The sequence below is a fragment of the Echinops telfairi genome, unplaced genomic scaffold (assembly GCF_000313985.2).
Source record: "Echinops telfairi isolate 266 unplaced genomic scaffold, ASM31398v2 ScPeMD7_32;HRSCAF=126, whole genome shotgun sequence".
In the NCBI taxonomy this organism is placed as follows: Eukaryota; Metazoa; Chordata; class Mammalia; order Afrosoricida; family Tenrecidae; genus Echinops; species Echinops telfairi.
Genome location: NW_022103929.1, coordinates 766258 through 786348, shown reverse-complemented (window position 1 = coordinate 786348; position 20091 = coordinate 766258). Strand labels below are relative to the sequence as shown.

General features: G+C 42.3%; 1 protein-coding gene and 1 pseudogene across 2 annotated transcripts in view; both read right to left on the bottom strand.

Moving 5' to 3' along the window:
• The window catches only part of NR6A1 (nuclear receptor subfamily 6 group A member 1), a 232504-nt gene that overhangs the window by 3267 nt on the left and 209146 nt on the right, over positions 1 to 20091 (bottom strand). For both annotated transcript variants that reach the window (XM_004716460.2, XM_045290183.1), the window contains 5 exons: positions 18188 to 18243; positions 14984 to 15138; positions 12709 to 12933; positions 11273 to 11527; positions 996 to 1117 (listed from right to left, as the gene is read on the bottom strand). In XM_004716460.2, the coding sequence (XP_004716517.1) occupies positions 996 to 1117; positions 11273 to 11527; positions 12709 to 12933; positions 14984 to 15138; positions 18188 to 18243 (813 nt within the window). The remainder of the gene's footprint in view (positions 1 to 995; positions 1118 to 11272; positions 11528 to 12708; positions 12934 to 14983; positions 15139 to 18187; positions 18244 to 20091) is intronic.
• LOC105979845 lies at positions 16164 to 17403 on the bottom strand (annotated as a pseudogene).

The following is a 20091-nucleotide window of genomic DNA, read 5'->3' as shown; positions in this document are numbered from 1 at the left end:
CACACACACACACACACACACACACACACCCCTTTTAAATACACAGGCTATAAAGGAATCTTCTGTTTCTAAATCTTATCCAGGTTTTGAGGCCCAGCAGAGATGTCCCCTCCTCAATAAGAGGTTCAAGTGGAAAAAAAAGAGAAAAAAAAGAGGTTCAAGTGATGTGTCAAGTGCCACTAGTGTCTATTTCTGGAGGTCAGGGACCTGGGGGTCTAATTTACTTTAATGTCTTTACAACTCAGCACAGGGCCCAGCCTAGGGTAGGGAGGCAGACCACCATGTCCCTGCAGGACTGGTATAGAAGCAGGAGGTTCGAACAATGTAGGGAGAAGAATGGACAGAGAGTAAGGGATCAAGAGTCGTGGATTAGGAAACTGAAGATGGGAGGTCAGCCATTTTCAACGCCACAGGCAGCAAAACAGCCCACTTCCACTGAAAGCAGAGCATTCCCATGTAGCTATCAAGTACCACTTTGCAAATAATATTCCACATAAATCACACCCAGCATTCTTCTAATTAAAAGCCATGCTTGGCATGTATGCCGTGAGTGTGAGCTTTTGGACACCCCCACTCTGCCCTGAAGGGACCGTCAGAACCATTGCCGGCCTGTCACCGAGGCCTTATCTTCAATAGTTTCATCAGTCACTCTGCCTTCTTTAGTCACTGGTAAACTCAGTAGGTTTTAAATGACGCATGTACTGTCCTTGGTGTCTGTGCTTAAATGCATTAAAACTGACTAAACAAAGTGAATCCTCTTCCTTCCTCTATGAGTTAGAGATTGTGGCATTTAGACAGGAAGAAAAACTATTCGAGTGTTCTTCTGTCACAGAGGGGCAGGATGCTGCTGAGGGGAGTACAGGCCTTCCATGCTGGCATGCACAAGTCGAATGGATTCTATGACAGTCCTGAGGGGAGGGGGGTAGCAAACGAGACCAAGGGCTCAATGGCAAAACACCAAAACCAGTCCCTTCTTCCCACCCTCAACCACTCACCTTGATTTAGGAAGTTAATTGCTTTCATGCAGGCATACTCCTCATTGCTGACCTTTAGCTGATGGAACTTGTGATACAGGTAGATGAGCCGCTCAATCACCTCCATCCCCTCATCACTAAATCTGGGGAATGAACACAGCTGTTAATAGTGGGCTATGATGCCAGTGGGAGCCAGAAAAAGGCCGACAGAGGGCTTCCAAGTTAGGAAAGGCGCTGAGGCTGAGAAGAGTAGAGTCCGGAGCCATTTGTGAAGCACAGAAAGATCCATGGTTTGTCTATACAAGTTGTAGTTCCCAAGGTCAGGTGGAGTCCATCAAAGGTTGGCATAAATCCAGCTCCATCACTTATAAGCTGTGAAACCTTGGGGAGGTCCTTTGACCCCTTTCAGTTTTGGGGTCTGCATCTGTAGAATGAGAGTGATAACACTTGCTTGGCTCGGGTCATAGGGCCAAAGGAAGCATGGGATATGAATGTGAATTACAGCTATTAAAACACTGCTGTTGTTGAGATGCAGCCTCCAGCATGGACGGCTGCTGCCAGGGGGGACTTTGACATCTGTGATCCTCAGCCACCGTATGGAGAAAGCTGCTAACTGCGTGATTTAGGTTTACCATTTCCAGCAGAGATGAAGCTTATACACAAGTGAAAGTTGATTCTGGTATTTCCGAATTCAGTTCTAGAAGGAGGAAAACTGAGTCACCCTACCTCTGTGCTGGACACATTATATGGATTACTTCATTTAATTCTCTAAACTCAATGAGCTAGGTGACATTACCATCATTTTTTAGAAAAGAAATTGACATTACAACAAAGGAGGGAAACGATCCTGAACTTTACAGCTAGTCTGTGGCGGAGTGAAACCTGGGCTAACTCCTCAGGCCTTGATTTTCTCCATAGCTGGCACCCTGCCGGAGCAGGGAGGTGGCAGGGGAGGGTAACAGCTGTCGATGGCATTTTCTGAGGATTAGCAGTGGGCTCCTTGCGAGGAGGACCACGTTTTCAGAAAAGAGCCCCAAGTTATACCACTCCAGAGACCTAACATTCTGGGTTATGATGGTAAATGTTGCACACCAGGGATAGATACCACCAAATCAAGGAAATAAAGTGCAGAGAAGCCAAGTGTGTAAGTTTGCCAACAATGAGATCAGGCTTGGTATTGGCAGTGGGCCAAGGAGAGGTCCAAGGGGCCTTATATACAACTTGGTGACAGAGGGAAGATGCTCAGCCCCAGGGATGTTTTTTGGTGACACATTCAGATCTCGGTGCTAACAGTCCACTGCCAGGCAAGGAGACCCTATCTTGATGGGGGCTCAGAACACCTGGAGAGATACTTAATGATATTTTCTGTGATGACTGTGAAGCAGTGGTTCTCAACCTGTCAGTCGAGACCCCTTTCACAAGGGTTGGATTCATAACAGTAGCAAAATTACAGTTATGAAGTAGCAACAAAAAGAATTTTATTGCTGGGGATCACCACAACATGAGGTACTGTATTAAAGATTGAGAACCACTGATATAGGGTCTCTAGGAGTCAGAACCGACTTGAATAAAGGCTGTGAGCTTGGTTGGGTTTATAGTTAGGGCCAGAGGCATATGCATTTCTTAAACACCAGGGGGAGCCACAGCAGCAGCTCAGTGCAATGTGGAGCTGTCTGATCCTCTGCTTCACAGCATGGCTTGTGCCTGGGTTTCTTTAAGACCTGCTGATTTGAACTCTACTGGCAGTCAGTTTCTCTTGATGGTTAGCCCCAGAATCTTAACTTTATTAATACATTCCCAGACTGGCTGGGCAAATTCATATTGCATCACCACTATTAACAACAGTCTACCATTTGTTGAGTGTTTGCTACTTACCAGGCAATTTAAAAATTCCATATGTGATCTCATTGGATGGATTCAACCCACTGAATGGATGGAAACGCAAAGAGGTTATTTACTGTGGATTGTGTGTTAGGCAGTGTGTTAGGCACTGGGGTGCAAGGTCAGTGGTTCAAACCCATCAGCAACTTCGTGGGAGAAAAATGAGGTTGTCTGGTCCTATAAAGATTTAGTCTTGGAAAGCTATATATGAGGGGGTATCAAAAAAAAAAAAAAAAACATGGGAAAAGCTCCGCTGGGCATAACACATTAACGCTGGGTAGTACACATTTTTCCTGCTAGGCCAGTATTGAGCAACTTGCTCTGTGTTAGTGCACCCAGTGGCATCACCTGGGAAGGTTTTTCTCTGGTCACAGTGAATTTTTTCGTAAAAGCAGTTTCACTCCAACCTCATTTTTTGTGATGGCTGATTTAAGAGAACAGCGAGCAGCTGTGAAATGCTGGTTCCTGTTCTGGAAAAATACCACAAAAAGGGCAGCACTATGTGAAAAACTCAAGTGTATGTGTGGTTTTCTTGTTTCAAAAATGGTAAAATGTCAATTGATGACAAACTTTGTTCTGGACGTCCACATCAACTTTCTAAACAAATAAAAATGTCGACTCATAGTGTATTTGGAGTTCATTCCACCAGGTCAGACTGTTAATCAAGCTATTTAGAGGTTCTAAAAAGTTTATTGAACAGTATATGACCAAAAAGAAGGCCCGATTTGTGGCAGACTGGGGACTGGTTTTGCCACCATGACCATACACCTGCTATGCAGCAATCTCAGCACAGCAGTTTTTGGCAAAAAAAACCCAGCATGCCTCTTTTGCCCCACACACCTTACTCACCTGACCTCACTCCATCCTACATTTTTGCTTCTGTGAATTAGGGACATGAAAAGACAGCGACTTGCTGACATAGAAGAGGTGAAGAGGGAGGGGGAGTGGGGAGGGGAGGGGAAAAAATGAGCTGATGCCAGGGGCTTAAGTGGAGAGCAAATGTTTTGAAAATGATGAGGGCAATGAATGTACAAATGTGCTTTACACAATTGATGTATGTATGGATTGTGATAAGAGTTGTATGAGACCCTAATAAAATGATTTAAAAATAAATATATATAAAAAGAAGAGGTGAAGAAAATCAATGAGGGAGGTGCTGTCAGCCCTCCAAACAAATGAGTTTGAGAAATGTTTCCAAGAATGGAATTGCAGATTTGACAAATATATTAGGTGTAATGGATAGTACTTTGAAGGTGATGAGGTGGTTTTGTAAACAAAATTGAAAGACATAGCTTTGGAAAAAAGATAAAAATAAAATTCCGTTTTTTGGGGGGTATCCCTTGTTGGTCGCTGAGTCAGAATCAACTGCATGGCAGTAGGTTTTGTTGTTCTTGACTATCTATTAGCCCTTTCATGTGTATTCATAACCTGATGAGATGAATACTATCACCATTCATATTATAGCTGTGGAAGCAGATGATGTGACTTTCTGAGTTATAGTGATGGGGCCAAGGTTCAAACTCTATTTTTCTAACTCTAACCCAGGTGTCCTCAAACTACGGCCCGCAGGCCACATGCGGCCTGCCGAGGACATTTATCTGGCCAGCTGGGTGTTTTTGCCCCATTTGTTTTTTTACTTCAGAATAAGATATGTGCAGTGTACATAGGATTTTGTTCATAGTGGTTTTTTTAAACTATAGTCCGGCCCTCCAACGGGTCTGAGGGACAGTGAACTGGCCCCCTAGCCCATCCCTTTTCTCAGCACAACGCTGTTCCCCTTTGACTCTGTTTTGGATTAACTGGTAACTGGAAAAGGGGACCTCAGAAGTTCCATAGCCACTCAAGACAGGCCCCGGCTCATAGTGGGTGGTGGGTTTTCAGTGCTTGACAGGAGACCATGTGCCGGGAGTGAAGACCACACCTCATTAGGGTACTTTATGGCTACTTCTGTTCTTGAGGGGGCAAAACAAGTATTTATTTATTTCAAATGCCTGCTCATGTTTGGTGGGTATGTAAGGTAGAGACAGGAAGGGGGTAGGGCATAAAAAAAAAAGAGACTGCTAAGGGAGAAGCAGTGTTAGCATCTGTCTGGTGGTTGAGCAGTGTAGCAAGCAAAGATAACACTCTGTCCCTTAATCATCAACCTCTTGCCCCAAGTGCTCACTCTGGCACCACAAAACATGCAGGTGTGTGGCTATCAGCCAGATCCTAAGCCAGAAGTGCCAATGCTGTTCCTGGCCAAATCTTCACCAGCGATACCCAAAGGAACTTCCAAGTGCTTAGCCAGAGAACAGACTCTAGGTGTACCCTTTGTCATGGGCACAGACCATGCCCCTCCCCCTCAAATTTCCCAGGACATGCAACCATCATGGCACCCAGAAGTGGTAATGGGCTGGCAGTCAGCCAGCAACCCCCACTCAGCCTCCAACAGCCTGACTGCAGAGCTTCCCTCCACAGCCCGCATCCCACCCCTTGATAAACAAAGTTGTCCTCTGTTCTATGGGCCCGTTTTTTTCTACAGCCGAGCCTCCTCCACACCTGCCCACTCCACAGCTCTGACGCCCCTGTATTCCCTGTCTACAAATTATCAGTACGCAAGCCAGAACGCTGGACAAACACACCCATTCTTCTTCTAGAATCTCATTATACAAACATGCTAGGACAAGGAAAACATTCCGGTCAGGATCCCCAAACCAGTGGACCATTCAGTTCAAATTTGAAGTTGAACTCTGTAAGTTATGCCCCATTAAGGGCACTAAGAACTCCGGTTCTCATTCATCTAAATGCACCACTTGCTGGAGTAGTCATCAGTTGCGATCAGAAAGGAACTGCCCTCTCAGCACCCATATTACAGACTCCAAGTCAGACTTCAGTTCCAGGGCCAATTTCAGAAAGTCAAACTACTAGAGAAGGTTCTAGTATGGTAATAGTGGAATCCCTGGGTGGTTGGTGCACCTGGTTGGTGTGCTGGGCTGTTAACCAAAAGGTTGGAGGTTTGAGTCCACCCGAGGTTACCTTAGGAGAAAGGTTTGGCGACCTAGTTTTGAAAAATCAGCAATTGAAATTATGGGGCACAGTTCTACTCTAACACACATGGGGTCAGCATCAGCCAGAATTGACTTGACAGCAATCAGTACAGAGAGTGATGGCAAAGAGCCTGGGCTTTAGAGCACAACAGACTCTGGTGAAAAATCTTAACTCCACTTTTTTCTAGCTTTGTAGCCTTGAATTTCTAGTTCTCTGAACCTCATTTTCCTCATCTGTAGAACAAGGAGAATATTAGTGGCAATAGGGTGGTGAGGATTAAACAAATAATATATATCTAATGTGGACTTTGGCACAATTAATATTAAAAAACTGTTAGCTATTATTATTACCAACAGTATCAGCATTACCTTTTCTATTACTTTAGCAAAACGAAATCATCGTATGGGTTTCCTGAGGCTTATAGACAGAGTCTGGCAGAAATGGAGCTAGTGCTCAGGAAGTGGAAGTGTCCATTAAAGCCATCTAGCACAGGCATCTTCTCCTGAGAGGGAAGAAGTCTTGATTAGGGCCAGGAGCAGTCACTGGCTGGTGCTACAATCTGCTTTAAATCAAATTCACCAGGCTCGTTGTCTGATAACAGACTGATTAAGGGAAATGGGTACCATAAATTTGATCCAATATTTGAGAAGAGGATAGGAGGTGGCCATGTATCATCTGGGAAAAAGCCTTTTCATGACAGCAGAAACTTACTCACACTCAAGAGCTGTGAAAAAGTAAAGGCATTTTAGGGGAGTGGGAGTAACAGAGGAGCAGGCAAGCTAGGGAAGGAAGAGCTATGGCCAATTATAGACTACACAGCCCAGCAAAGTTGGGGCTGCTGTACAGTGATGAACTAGATCCCAGAGGTTCTTGTGCTCCCATTTCATATGACCTCTTGGCAGTCTCCACCTGCACTTCAAACTCAAGCCCCAAACCAAAATCAGAGTGGCTCATTTCCCTCCATATCCTGTCCTCCCCAGACTCCATTACTGTAAAAAAATTGGGGTCCCTTACTGTCTAGGTAAAAAACCCAGGAGTTGTTCCTAACTTTCCACTCACCAATGTTCCACTGACTTTACCTCTTTGACATCTCTTAGCTTTGTGGTGGCCTCTCTATTCACAGAATCACTGCTGCCTTGTTCAGGCCCAGTTTTTTTTTATCGAAGCCAGGGGTTGGCAAACTTTCGAGACGTATAAGCCAATCACGACAATTAAAAAAATATTTGAGGGCCATAAAAATATATTTTGACAAAGAAATTAAATCACTATTATCTGAATAATATCCTTCAAGATGTTTCTATTTTTCTTTACATGTATACTAAAAAGCCACATATGGTTTGTGAGCTGCAGTGTGCTGAGCCCTGATACAGATTATAGAATAAAAGGCGCCCTGGTGGCTTAGGCTTTGAGCTGCTAACCACATGCTCAGCAGTTTGAACTCATCAGCCACTACTCGAAGCAATAGGATTTCTGCGCCTGTAAAGATCTACAATCTCGGAAACCTTTTGTTCTAGATCTCTAGGAGTGGGAGTGGACAGAGGAGTTGGAGTTGACTTGTGGACAGTGAGCTTCGAGGATATGGAGCAGTCGACACCCATCCACCCTGCTCTAGCCTTCTCATGCCAATCTGTCCTGAACATCAATGCAACCCGACTATGCAATTCCTGTTTAAAAACTGCCTATGACTCGATACAATTTTATAAAATAAAATCCAAACTCTTTAGACTGACATTTGGACACTTTCATGATCTGTCTTGTCTGCCCCTTTTCTTTTTTTCCCTAGCCATCTCTCCCCTCATTTTCTGTCACTCTAATAAATTTTTTCAGTATACCCTAAACCCATGATTGCTCCTGGTTCCTGTCCATATGAGCCACTCAATAAGCCCTAACTTCTTGAACTTTGTATTCTCCTCCTGCCTTCCCCTTGTGCTTTACAACCCACCAAGAAAAAAATCTCCTTCAAAAAATAATTCAAATGTCTGTTCTTCTAGTGAACTTTCCTTGAGTCTGCAAATATAGGCAGTCACTCCCTATTTTACGTGTGTACAGTACCTCATACACTCCTCCATCTCCACTGTTATCAATCTGCATCCTATTTCGGTAGTATCTGCTGCTACATAATTGCCGTACTTCCAGAAGATGGAATTTCAGGGCCAGAAACCATGCCTGCACCATCTGTGACCCCAGCCTCCTTCCCCTCACAAAAACAACAGATGCTTAGTAAGTAGACATGGAGTAATACCTAATTCATCAATGTTTAACCCCTATTTTATTGTTGAAGGATCCCATAGTAGAGTGAGTCTTAATGACAAACCCATTCTCTTTTTTAAAATACTTTCATTGGGGGTTCTTACACCTCTTATCATAATCCATACATTCCTCCAATGTGTCAAGCACCTTTGCACATATGCTGCCATCATCGTTTTCAAAGCATTCTCTTCCCACCTGAGCCCCTGATATCAGCTCCCCATTTCTTTCCCCTCCCTCCCCCACTTGCCCTCCCTTACAAACCCTTGATAAGTTATAGATTATTTTTTCCTATCTATAAAGTTATAGATTATTATTATCTTATATAGTCCTCCATTGCTCCTCACCCACTTTTCCGTTATTTGTACCCCTGGAAGGGTGTTCTAGATTGATCCTTGTGAACGATTCCCCCTTTCTCACCCCACTTTCCCCTAATCCTCCTGGTATCTCTACTCTCTTTGTTGGTCCTGAGACAAACCCATTCTTTATCCTTAGGACCTAGTCAACAGCAACACCTGTTGTTTAATTGTACTTTTGGTAATCATGGAAATGTTCTATACCTGTTCCAATACAGTAGCCAGCAGTCACATAGTTACCGAGTACTTGAAATGTACCTTGTGCAAATGAGGAAAGGAATTTTCAGTTTTAATTTATTTTAAGGAGCCACATGAGGCTAGTAGTTACTACACTGGGCAGTGCAGCTCTAGAACCTCCTTAGCAAAAAGTTTCTCTAGGAAATACAAATTCTGTCAAGAATAATGCCGTTTCTCTGGTCTCAGGGTCTCAAGGAACTGGCCAAATGGGATGGGGTGCTTATGAAGTGCAAAGCCATAGAAAGCTCTGTACTTCCTCTGACCCCTTCCTGCCTGGAGAGCACACGGACAAATCTATCACTCTAGGATAGACTGTTGGTTGATTCAAAGTAAGTAGGGAGATTGGGCTCCTTGGGCCAGTTCTGTAAAACCTGACACTATTAGAATAGGTTCAATGCTTTTCAAACACCCTGCTGGCTCAGACTTACAGAGCAAAAGATAGGGACTTTATGGAAACAATAAATTAAGAGGCTCTGAACAAGGGGTCGGGTCATTCTGAAAAGTCAAATAGCTCTATTTATAGGACTAAGGTGTCAGTTGGGTTCAAAACCCTGCATTTACGGATCACCCTAGAGCCATTAAGTTTCATTAATAAGGAAATAGTAGAAAGCCAGGGAAGAATACAAGCCCCTAGACTCCTTATCCCTCAGCTGCACAAAGGAGCCTTGAGCTTTGCCTTGTCTTCATGCCATGTTTGGGTGCCAGAGAGAGATGCGCCCACGCATGTGGAGAGAAGTGTGGGGGCCGGCTTTCATCAACGGGGCACTTTTGCTTTCTTCCTTCTTGGTGCCCTGGGGTCCCACGTATACTATTCACTAAACTGTCTATTAAATGTGATTTAAGCTTTATAAGATTTTTCATAGGCAAAAATTTATAAGCCAGAAAAGTCTCAACAGGCCCTAAGTTCTCATTTTGGGATCGGAAGTGTGTCTCATGCCTCCAAAGTGAGTGAGTGAAAAGGGGGCTTGGATGGTCCATGGAGCCCCAGGAAGAAAGAAGACCTGATCTAGAGGAAGCGGTTTGAAGGACCTGACCCTGGTCAGCTAGGATGAGACTCCGTGCCAGAAAACTCTGGGGAGACTAGCCTGTCTCTAGTCCTTTGTACTTAATACCTTACCATTGAGGAAACAATCTATAACAGGCAGCTAAGATGTGGTGAGAACCCAAGTTTTTAAATGGTGAGAAACCAAGTTATTAATCAATGCCACTAAAAGCCCTACGTTTGGCAAAGACATTGAATTGTGTGTGTTTTCGTACTGCTGCATCCCTTAGGCTTGGAACAGTGGCTGGTGCATGCAGGTGGCTCAATCTCATTTAAACAAATATGGTTTTGTCAACTTCCAATTGGGATCTGAGGCCCTCAAAGGATTTAAGCCCTGCTAACTTATTCTTTCATTCAGCCCTATAAATTGCAGGCCTACTATGAACTGAGCCCTAGTGGCATAGTGGTTACACAGGGGATGGTAACCATAAGGTCAGTAATTTGAAACCATGAGCCACTCTGTGGGAGAAAGCAGTGACTTTCTCCTTCCGTCAAGATTTAGTCTCAGAAACTCACAGAAACAGTCCTATAGGATTAGTCTGAGTCAGAAGCGATTCTATGGCACTGAGTTTTTTTGGTTTATGTATGGATTATTGTGCTGGGAGTGGGGATAAGGATTCAGAGACATACAAAGGACTGAGGAAGATGGGGCATAGAGAATGGGACTCAGTTTCACCAACATCACTAGCACCAGCCAGAGAAAAGTCAGTTAAGTATTTTGCAGCCCCCTTTCCAGCCCGAGGCTCTGAAGACCCAGAGGTAGCACAATGCTTTACACCCTCCCTGTTCCTTCTTTTGGGATCCCAGAACCTGGCTAATCTGAGTACTGTGGACTGGGATCTCAGCACTCAAATCTAAGATAATGGTTTTAAAGCCCAAATCTCTAAAGACAGGTCTGCTAGAACTTGTTTCCTCATCTACACATAATAGGCAAAATATCACATGTAACGTTGGAAGCAATGAGCATGAAATGAAGCAATAGTATAGACCTCCTAGTGCTTGGTCCACAGTAAACGCTATGATATCCGAAATTCTTGGACCATATACTACGGCTTAGAGAAAAGGTAATCTGTCCTCATTTTAGGGTCAGGAACTGTGTCCTATGCTTTGAAAGTGAGTAAAAGGGTATTTGGACAGGTCATGGGGCAGCAAGAAGAATGAAGATCTGATTGCTTGTACATTTTAGACAATGTTTAGAATTTTGTTCTTTATTTTATCTCAGTGATGTAGCTGTGATAAAATGTTTTTAATTTTTACTGTAAAATTATCATTTATCCCCCATAACGACCTGGTTGTAGAGATATTGCTATCATTTCCATTTTACTAATTGATGAGAAGTTGAGGATCAGAGACTTGGCCATGATCACAGAGCTAGTCAGGGGCAAAAGAAGGATTCAAAGCCCAGTCTGCATGGCTTTTAGGTCTATCTTTTGGAATGCCATGAAACTGGCTTACAAGGATGCTAAGCGTTTGGATGCCCAAGATTTCCTCCCAGCCTGCAGCCTCACCTGTGTAGTTCTTCATCAGAGGGCGAGTACTTGGCGGTGACATCAGCCAGCTCTCCAAAGATCTGCTTGCTATAAACGGTGAGGGAGGAGAGCAGGATTAATTCCTGCCACGTGGAGCTCAGGAGGCACGTGTAATCCTTGATTGAGAGCTCGCAGAAGAAAGGCAGTTTCTTGATCCAGGCAATCTGCCTAAAGAGCAGCTCATCGGCCAGGCGGCAGAGCAGGGCAAACAGTTCTGCTTGTGTCACAGCATATCTAGGGGTAGGAGGAATAGGGAAAAATCACTTCCATTGGGTGGAGGGCAAAGATAGAAGACACAAAGGGTATGGCAGGAGGCTCTTTGTCCTTGGCCATGGATCTGAAGCTCCATTCAACTCAAGCTTCTGATAAAGGGCAGGACTGAAGGCCGAAGTTGCTCCTCAGGGTGCAGGAGGCAGGCTTGGGCAAAAAGAATTGCTGAGGGATAAGGAGGCTTAGAAATTTGCAAAATTATTGGGGAATATGACTTTTAAGTGTTGGTGTCCTTTAATATTCCACATCTTAGTGAAAGTTCCTAGTCATTCCTGTCCTAGTGTTGGCAATGAAAACTTGAATGGGGTGGATCACAAGCCCACTCAGTACAAGAACCAGCACAAAACAGAACTACTGGGCCAGATAATTGAAGCGATCGAATATGGCCGAAGCTTTTCCTGCTGTCACGGCACCCCCTGGTGGCAAGAGTTCAGGAGTCAGCGTTGCTCTGGTGCTACTGCTGGGTGGGAAGGAGCAGGGCATTTTCTATCTCTGGACTAAAGCAGGCCTCTGAGGCCAGTAACTCAGGGGTCCCAGCTTTTGCCCTGTCAAAGACCCCTGGCATTCTTCTCTCCAAACCCTATGCTTGATAACATTCAAACAGCCCAAGGGGTAAGGAGTGGACCTGAAGGTGAACGTATCTGAGGTAGACCCTTTTGAGCAATGAAAATCCTCCTTCTATCCACTCTGGTCTATACACAGAACAGACATATGGGCTACTCCTGGGTATGTTGCCTGGGGATGATGCAGAGCCACAACAGCCAGCTAGGAACTTAAGTCTTTGTAAAAAGCTTAGACTTAAAAAAAAAAAAAAAAAAAAAGCTCCAGGGAAATACAACTCCACCTCTGGGATAGAAGAGCTTTACACTCACCCCAGGGCCTGGCTTACCTAGAGCCATGAAGGAACAATGACTCTTCCATTCTGATTCCACAGGCTTTGATCAATAGTCCCAGCTCTATATAACAAGATGCACAAGAAAAAAATAAAAAAAAGAGGGACCACTGACTTCAAACATAGGCACAGGAGTTCCCCTTACTCATTCTAAAGCCTGCACAAGGTATAGCAGCCAGGGTTACAGGTGAGTGTGGGGGATAAGGGAATATGTGGAAGCTACAAGGAGGCAAACAAAGCAGGGCTTACTCACCCATCTTCAATCAACATTGGTGTACCCAAGGGCTCTAGGTCCTCCGCTGACACCAGTTGGTGAATCAGACTGTATGACTGGGGATCCAGGCTGCGAGCTTGTGGGGGCAGAAGTGGCGAGTGGCCAGAATAGCTGAAAAGGTGCGGTATGTATTGATAGTGTGGGGGCACAGACATTCCCATGTACTGCTCCCTGAATGCCATAAATCCATTTAGCTCCACAGACCTACAGGAGAAAAAGCCTCATGTCAAACAGAATCATAGCAGGTCCAATGGCTACTCAAGGAAACAAGCCAGAAAATGGCTCAGGTGTGTTTGAACATGAGGTCTGTGTCTTCTAGGCAAGGGGTATAATCAATGGAAAAACACATGTCTCCCTACTAAATCCCAAACTGTGAGAAAGGGATTTTGTGTGGATATGTGTTGTGTGGTTTACCATACTTGGTGCCTGGCAGAGGAAGGGCCGACTAAATACTGGTAAAATAAATTCTGTGGGCAGGTACCATGTCTACAGAAATTTCAAAAAAGTACTGAAAGATTATGACGACAAAGGTGAGTTACTTTACTGCTAACCAAGGTTTAACTTTACCAGGTAAAGTTAAATTCCTTGTCAAGCCGCGAAACAAATCCAACACTTAGCAGGGAGTGAGACCTCTGATAAGAATCCCCTAACCAGTGGTTCTCAACCTGTGGGTCACAACCCCTTTGGGGGTTGAACGACCCTATTATAGGTGTCGCCTGGTTCATGACAGCAGCAAAATTACAGTGATGAAGTAGCAATGAAAATAATTTTATGCTTGGGAGGTCACCACAACATGAGGAACTGTATTGTTTTTTTCACTTTTTAAATCATTTTATTGGGGGCTCTAACAGCTCTTATCACAATCCATACATACATCAACTGTGTAAAGCACATTTATACATTCATTAACCTCATCATTCTCAAAACATTTGCTCTCCACTTAAGCCCTGGCATCAGCTCCTCATTTTTCCCCCTCCCTCTCCTCACTCTTCTCTCCCTCATGAACCTTTGATAATTTATAAATTATTATTTTGTCATATCTTATACTATCCGACTTCTCCCTTCACCCGCTTTTCTGTTGTCAATCCCCCAGGGAGGAGGTTATATGTAGATCCTTGTAATCGGTTCCCCCTTTCCACCCCACCCTCCCTCCATCCTCCCGGTGTCGCCACTCTCACCAGGAGGAACTGTATTAAAGGGCCATGGCACTAGGAAGGTTGAGAACCACTGACCTAAGCATTCAAAGGAGGGTACAAATTAAAGAACAATGGGATGAATAAAGGCTATTATGAAATATGAAGAGTCTTAGTTCCTCTCATCCCTTGGAGAAATCTAGCCACGTTGTGACTGAAAAAGACTGATTACCTTTTACTTAGATGTATCTCCTATAAAAGGAGTTGTCAAACTATGGCCCACAGGCCAAATTCCAAACCATGGCCTCTTAAATAGAGTTCAACTGGAGCACAGCCCATTGACTCACTAACATATTGTCTGTGGTGTTTTCACACTAGAATGGCAAGGATGAATAGTTGCAACACATACTGTATGGCTGCAAAGCCTTCAATATTTACTATCTGGCCCTTAACAGAAAGTTTGTCCATTCTTATCCTATAAGGAAGGTCTCTGGGGAAAGGATACCTCCCCGATAAACCAACTACTCAAAGAAAACACACCAAGCTATTTCACCCATAACAACTTTAGGCTTCATGCTTGAGCCAAGAGTCTCTAAGTTGGTATTGCCTGGTAGCAGCAAATTTGATGGACTTTTCTTATTTTAAAAAATTTAAAGTGAAAAACCTAACTTTTGTTGCAGTAGAGAAATTGTATCTCTTTCTCTTTTTAAATATATCTATATTTAACAGTTTTATTGACATATAATTCATATCATACAATCCAATGATTTAAACATTGAAAAGAATTGTGCAATCCTTAGTTCAATACTGCTGATGTGATTTTTCTTATTTCAGTGAAAAAGTAATAAGAGCGACCTTTAAAATGCTGTCCTGCTCAGTGAAGAATGCATGGGCATGGTAACAGATATAGCAGTACTCTAACAGTTTGCAGAAGAGACTGTGGACATTCGCAAGGTCCTTAGCATAAAACTGGTTCAGAAATTCTGTTTTGCATCAGCCTGACCCCTATCCCAAGAGCCCAAGGGAGCAAGAGTACTATGGCTGAGGCAGCCTGGAAGAACCGCTCAGACCAGATTGTTCCTACACTCCTGGGGCAACCGTAGCCTTTCCTGGAAGCTTACCTGGAGGAGAGCGTGGAGCCCGGTGAAGGCTGGTTGCTCTCTGAAGCCCGGTTCCCAGGGGAACTGTGGTCACTGTCACCATGGTTGCTCCAATGATTGGTCTCTTCCTCAAATTCCTGTCCAGACATGATCCTTTCGATTTCTTCCTCTGATATCTTTAACAAGGAATCAATACATGTTAGACTGGATGCTCGATTTCTCTTCCTCAGGACTGAGAGCTTAATAACATTTCACAAGGATTCCCAAGAGCCTCTAGAGAGAAACTCAGATTTCTTCACATCTACCCTCACATGCAGGGCCTCTCATTAATCTTAGGACAGACTGGTTGCTTGCCACCCAGAACCATGATCTACCACTGCCTTCATCTTGCCCATCTAACCCTACTTTCAAACCATAAAGTCTTGTGCACGTCAACATTTTTCTTTGTCCTTCTGTCTAGTCCTGAAACACTACTCCTCAATGACACTCTCCTTTCCCTTTAGGAGCCAATTAAAATGTCCCTTCCTTTGTGAAACCCTCTCCTCTATCACCAACTCGACAGAAATTTAGGTCCTTCTATCTACTAATAATTCTATGTGCTTTGAGAAATGCATGACAGAATAGTCATTAAACAGTATGAATTCTGGAGCCAGACAACTTTTGTTCAAATACAGGTTCTATTACATTTTAGCTATAAAAACTTGGGCAAGTCATTTAACTATTTGAACCTAAGTTCCTTTGATTTTATAACCAAAGGGAGTAATAGTATCTACCTCATAAGATGGTTGCAAGGATTAAATTAGAAAACACCTAGCAAATGCTTTCTCCGCCTGGCTCCTAGCACATAATTATTACAGAAATGCAGACAATCATTATTTTATTTATTTATTTTTACATTTAAATTCTAACCAGTGGTACCAGTCATCGTATTTTGTTGATAATTACAGTGTCTAAACAATAGTTCATTTTAAACAAATTCTGTATGAAACCTAAAGAATGGCTTCTAAAATTATGTTTAGATCCAACATACAACGACACATATACTGGTTTGTAGTAGCAAAATCCACACGAATAATTTACTTATAGAGAACTCTTCAGGCAACAAAAGAAGCTCAGGAAAAAAATGATCAAAGCATTTCTTCTTATAGATAAGGCAACTAACGCCTACCACACCTCAAAATCCTTTACAAAAGGAGATAGCTTAATAAATTCTAGTCCAAGGGCTTTCATTTGGATGCTTTTTCTTTTCATTTGCTTTCATTTGCAGTTGAAGTTCCTCAGCTGTCAGTGCTCCCAGTTTCTTATTCTTTGCTTTCTTAACCTTTTCCTCGATAGCAGTTACATCAGTTTTAGTTTCTGCAGAAGCTTCCTTAGGTTCTTTAGGTGGAATAAAAGCTTTGTTTCTTTTTTCTTGTCTCTTACCGAGAGCTTCTGCTTGTTTGGTCTTTATAGCTTCCATCTTCTGTTGTTTCTTCTGACTTAACCTTCAAAAAATATTCACCACTAGCCAATTCTTTGTCAATCTGACTTTCTGGCTGTGGTGGTGGGAATGGTGTATACTCTTAACAGTTTTTTTCTTTGGTTCCTTGCACTTATTCACATTTTTATGTTTGAACTGTGGCAAAAATCTTCCTCAACTCTGTGATCTTAATTCAGAATCTGTTGCCAAATCTCATTTAATCATTAAAGTTTTAATGTTTTATATTGGATGAATATTCTTCATAGTATCTAGGACTACTTTCTGAACCTCTTTTAAACCTCTGAAGGGTCCAATGGCTGAAACTGTGTTTCTCTGAACCATAATGTAACAGTTTGTTAACAGTTCCATTGCCTTCAATGTAGATCCTTTGGAGCCAATAAGACACTGTCTTCTTTTTACAAAGCTTTATTTTGTACTAAAGAACCTATATATTTTTTAATTAAAAGATTATTTTATTGGGGGCTCTTAAAGCTCTTATAACAATTCATACATCAATTGTATCAAGCATATTTGTACATCTGTTGCCATCATTCTTTTTTAAAAAAATCATTTTATTGGGAGCTTGTACAACTCATCACAATCCATGCATCCATACATTGTGTCAAGCACATTTGTACATTTGTTGTCATCATCATTCACAAAACATTTACTTTCTACTTGAGCCCTTAGTATCAGCTCATTTCTCCCCCTCCTTCCCTGCCCCCTAAAGAACCTGTTTTAATGGTGTCACATGCAACATCATCCTGAAGAATTCTTATTGCCTGCTCAAAAGAAACACTCCTTGCTAAAAGCTTTATTAGGTCTCTGGCTCTAATGATGACATATGTTTAAATGTCTTCTTTGTTGTACTAACAGTCATGCTGTCCTCAATCAGGTCCAAGGTTGCGTCAAAGTGCTTGGTTTTCTGGCTTTGCCTTCTGGTTATGAAACTTGCTTTTCCCAGCTGCTGTAGCAGACCCATTCAGCAAAGAAGCCATCTTACACAACTCAATCATCATTATTTTTATAGCATTTATTATTATCTATCTTAAATACATCCTCTGTAAATTCTAGGGTCAAGTATGAACCAAAAAAGAGTATGTATTCATTAAATATATGCTGTGTGAATGAACAAATGTCACTTAATAAGCACTAACCAAATATTTTTCACTTGAATTTTCTTAGTTAGAAAAACATTCCTGAGTTTATTAAAGAAGAGAAACTGCAGCTCAGAAGGAACTGACTTCCCCAAGATCATACTTTGTGCCCATTTCTGAGCAAGAATTCTAGGAAAATGCCCAAGTTTCCAAGTATTCAGACTCTGAATCTAGTGCTCTGGCTACTAAACCATATTAGGAGTAAATGAAAACATCTATCAACCTTCTAACCCAGAGTAGAAGTCTAATTTGCTAACACAGCACACTAATTTGTTAAAAACACACTTTTTTAACTTATTTGTTAAAAAAGTCCAGATGAGATTTTTTTTCCCCCTTGTTCTTATGGAAAGCACAGGAGGATATTTCCCTCAAAGTCTCTTTGACTCTAATGTACAAACTTCTTTGCTCCAGTAGCTGGTAAGGGAACCCTCTGCTGCTCTGACAAAAATACAGGAGCATTTCGAACTAGAGGCTAACCCTTATACAGGAGTTAGATGGGAAATAAGAGTGTGATTGGTATATGAGTTTCATGATTGGTTTGTTTCACAAACTGAATTGTAAGCCCCACACTTCCAGGATGGACCAAACAGAGTGAGGTCTACAACCTACCTGGACTGGCCCAATGCTCTTGTTTCGGCCTCCAGGCATGCCATCTTCTCTGATTGCTGAAAGGAAACAACACAGTCAGAAGCAGGCCAATAGGAGTTGAGTTACAAAAAGGGAATTAACAAAACAGCTCATGGCACCCATGGACCTGCAACAATTATGCTGAGCAAAGTTAGTCAATCACAAAAGGACAAACATTTAAGGACCACTACTATTAGAATAAATACCAAGACAAAGGCAGGCATCTGTTCCAGGTCATGTAATCTTCTAACGCAGTCTCCCAAGCAAGTATGCCTGCCTAATGCTTATGATCCATATATCACCTCATTTGTACACCTGAAAAAACACTTCATTAGAGGATACCTCACCTATGCTGGGATCAGTCTCTCATTCTGGGGAAAGTGGGAGAAGACCAAACTGCTCCTGCCATACAGCACAGTTCCACGGTTCTTCCAAATCAAGACATTCCCACAAAGGTGCTAAGTGAATCTTTACGGACATACAAGTCCAGAGGTGGCAGGGTGAGGACATGTTTGTCTCTGAGGTGATGTTACTATCACTGCTGGTGGGTAAACCAGGAGGGGCCAACTTCTCATTGAGGAAAATTCTTAACATTACTTTTATACAGATCCCTAATAGGAGAATGCGTGCAGTAATATTTTCCTAATCAGGCACTTTTGAGCCAGTTTCTATCCAGCCTGTGGTGACCCAGGCCAAGTGCTATAGACAACCTTGTTCTTCAGAGTATAAAACATCCGTCACCAGAAGGATCCAATTTAGAAAGTCTACAAAGCAAATGAGTTTACCATAAGCATCTCTGTAGCAGACAACTACTAACCCAAGGTACTGAATTTGCAAGTCACTGAACTCTAGTTTTAATCTCTTGCTTTGAGGGTGTCCAATAAATGACAACTTAAGGCTATATTTGCTATTTTCATATTTTTGTTTACAATGTCTTATTTTAGCAGGTATAGTTCTGCCTTGTGAATGGGAGTTAATGAAAGTTTTGGCCTGCCAACCCTCATTGTTTTCATAAATATTGTCCAATCACTTAACTTTTTAAACTGTACATCTCAACAATCCATGCATTTTAGTCTGAAGACCTAGCCTATACATGTATACTTTACTTTTCTCAAAAGTATTTTAAACTCTATACCATTTGGTAAATTAATGATACTATTAATAGAATCTCCACATATTATACTGATTGTGGTGATGATTGTACAAATCTTCTTTATGTGACTGAACTAATAAATTGTAGGATATGTAAACTACAAGAGCAAGTAGCCCTCCAAAATGGAATTTTTTTCAAAGCTAGAGTTTTGTTTTTTTTAACAAAACAACTTTATCAAAAGAACAAAACCCAAACCAAAAAACAACCTTATCACTTTCAAAGTACTCTCCATCACACTTAAAACATTTATTTGTTAAATATGAGATTTCATTCTTGGAAACATTTTTCACACTCATCTGTGGCTGACAGCATCTCCCTTGTTTTTTTCTTCACCTCTTCTACATTGTCAAATTACTATCCTTTCATGTCCCTCTTCATTTTCAGAAACAAAAAGAAGTCCTACAGAGTGAAGGTGAGTAAGGTGTGCAGGACAAGAGAGGCATGCTGGTTTTTGCCAAAAATTGGTGTGCTGAGATGACTACATGAGCAGGTGCATTGTCGTGGTGGCAAAACCAGCCCTTCAACTGCCACAAATCAGGCCTTTTTTTGTCACACACTGTTACACAATCTTTGCAGAACTTCTAAATAGCTTGATTAAGAGTTTGGCCTGCTAAAGATAAAGACATGTACATATGCAAATAGATCTATGAGCCTATATTTATAGGTTTAGTATTAAGGTAGCAGAAGGACATTGGGCCTCCACTCAAGTACTCCCTCAACACAAGAATACTTT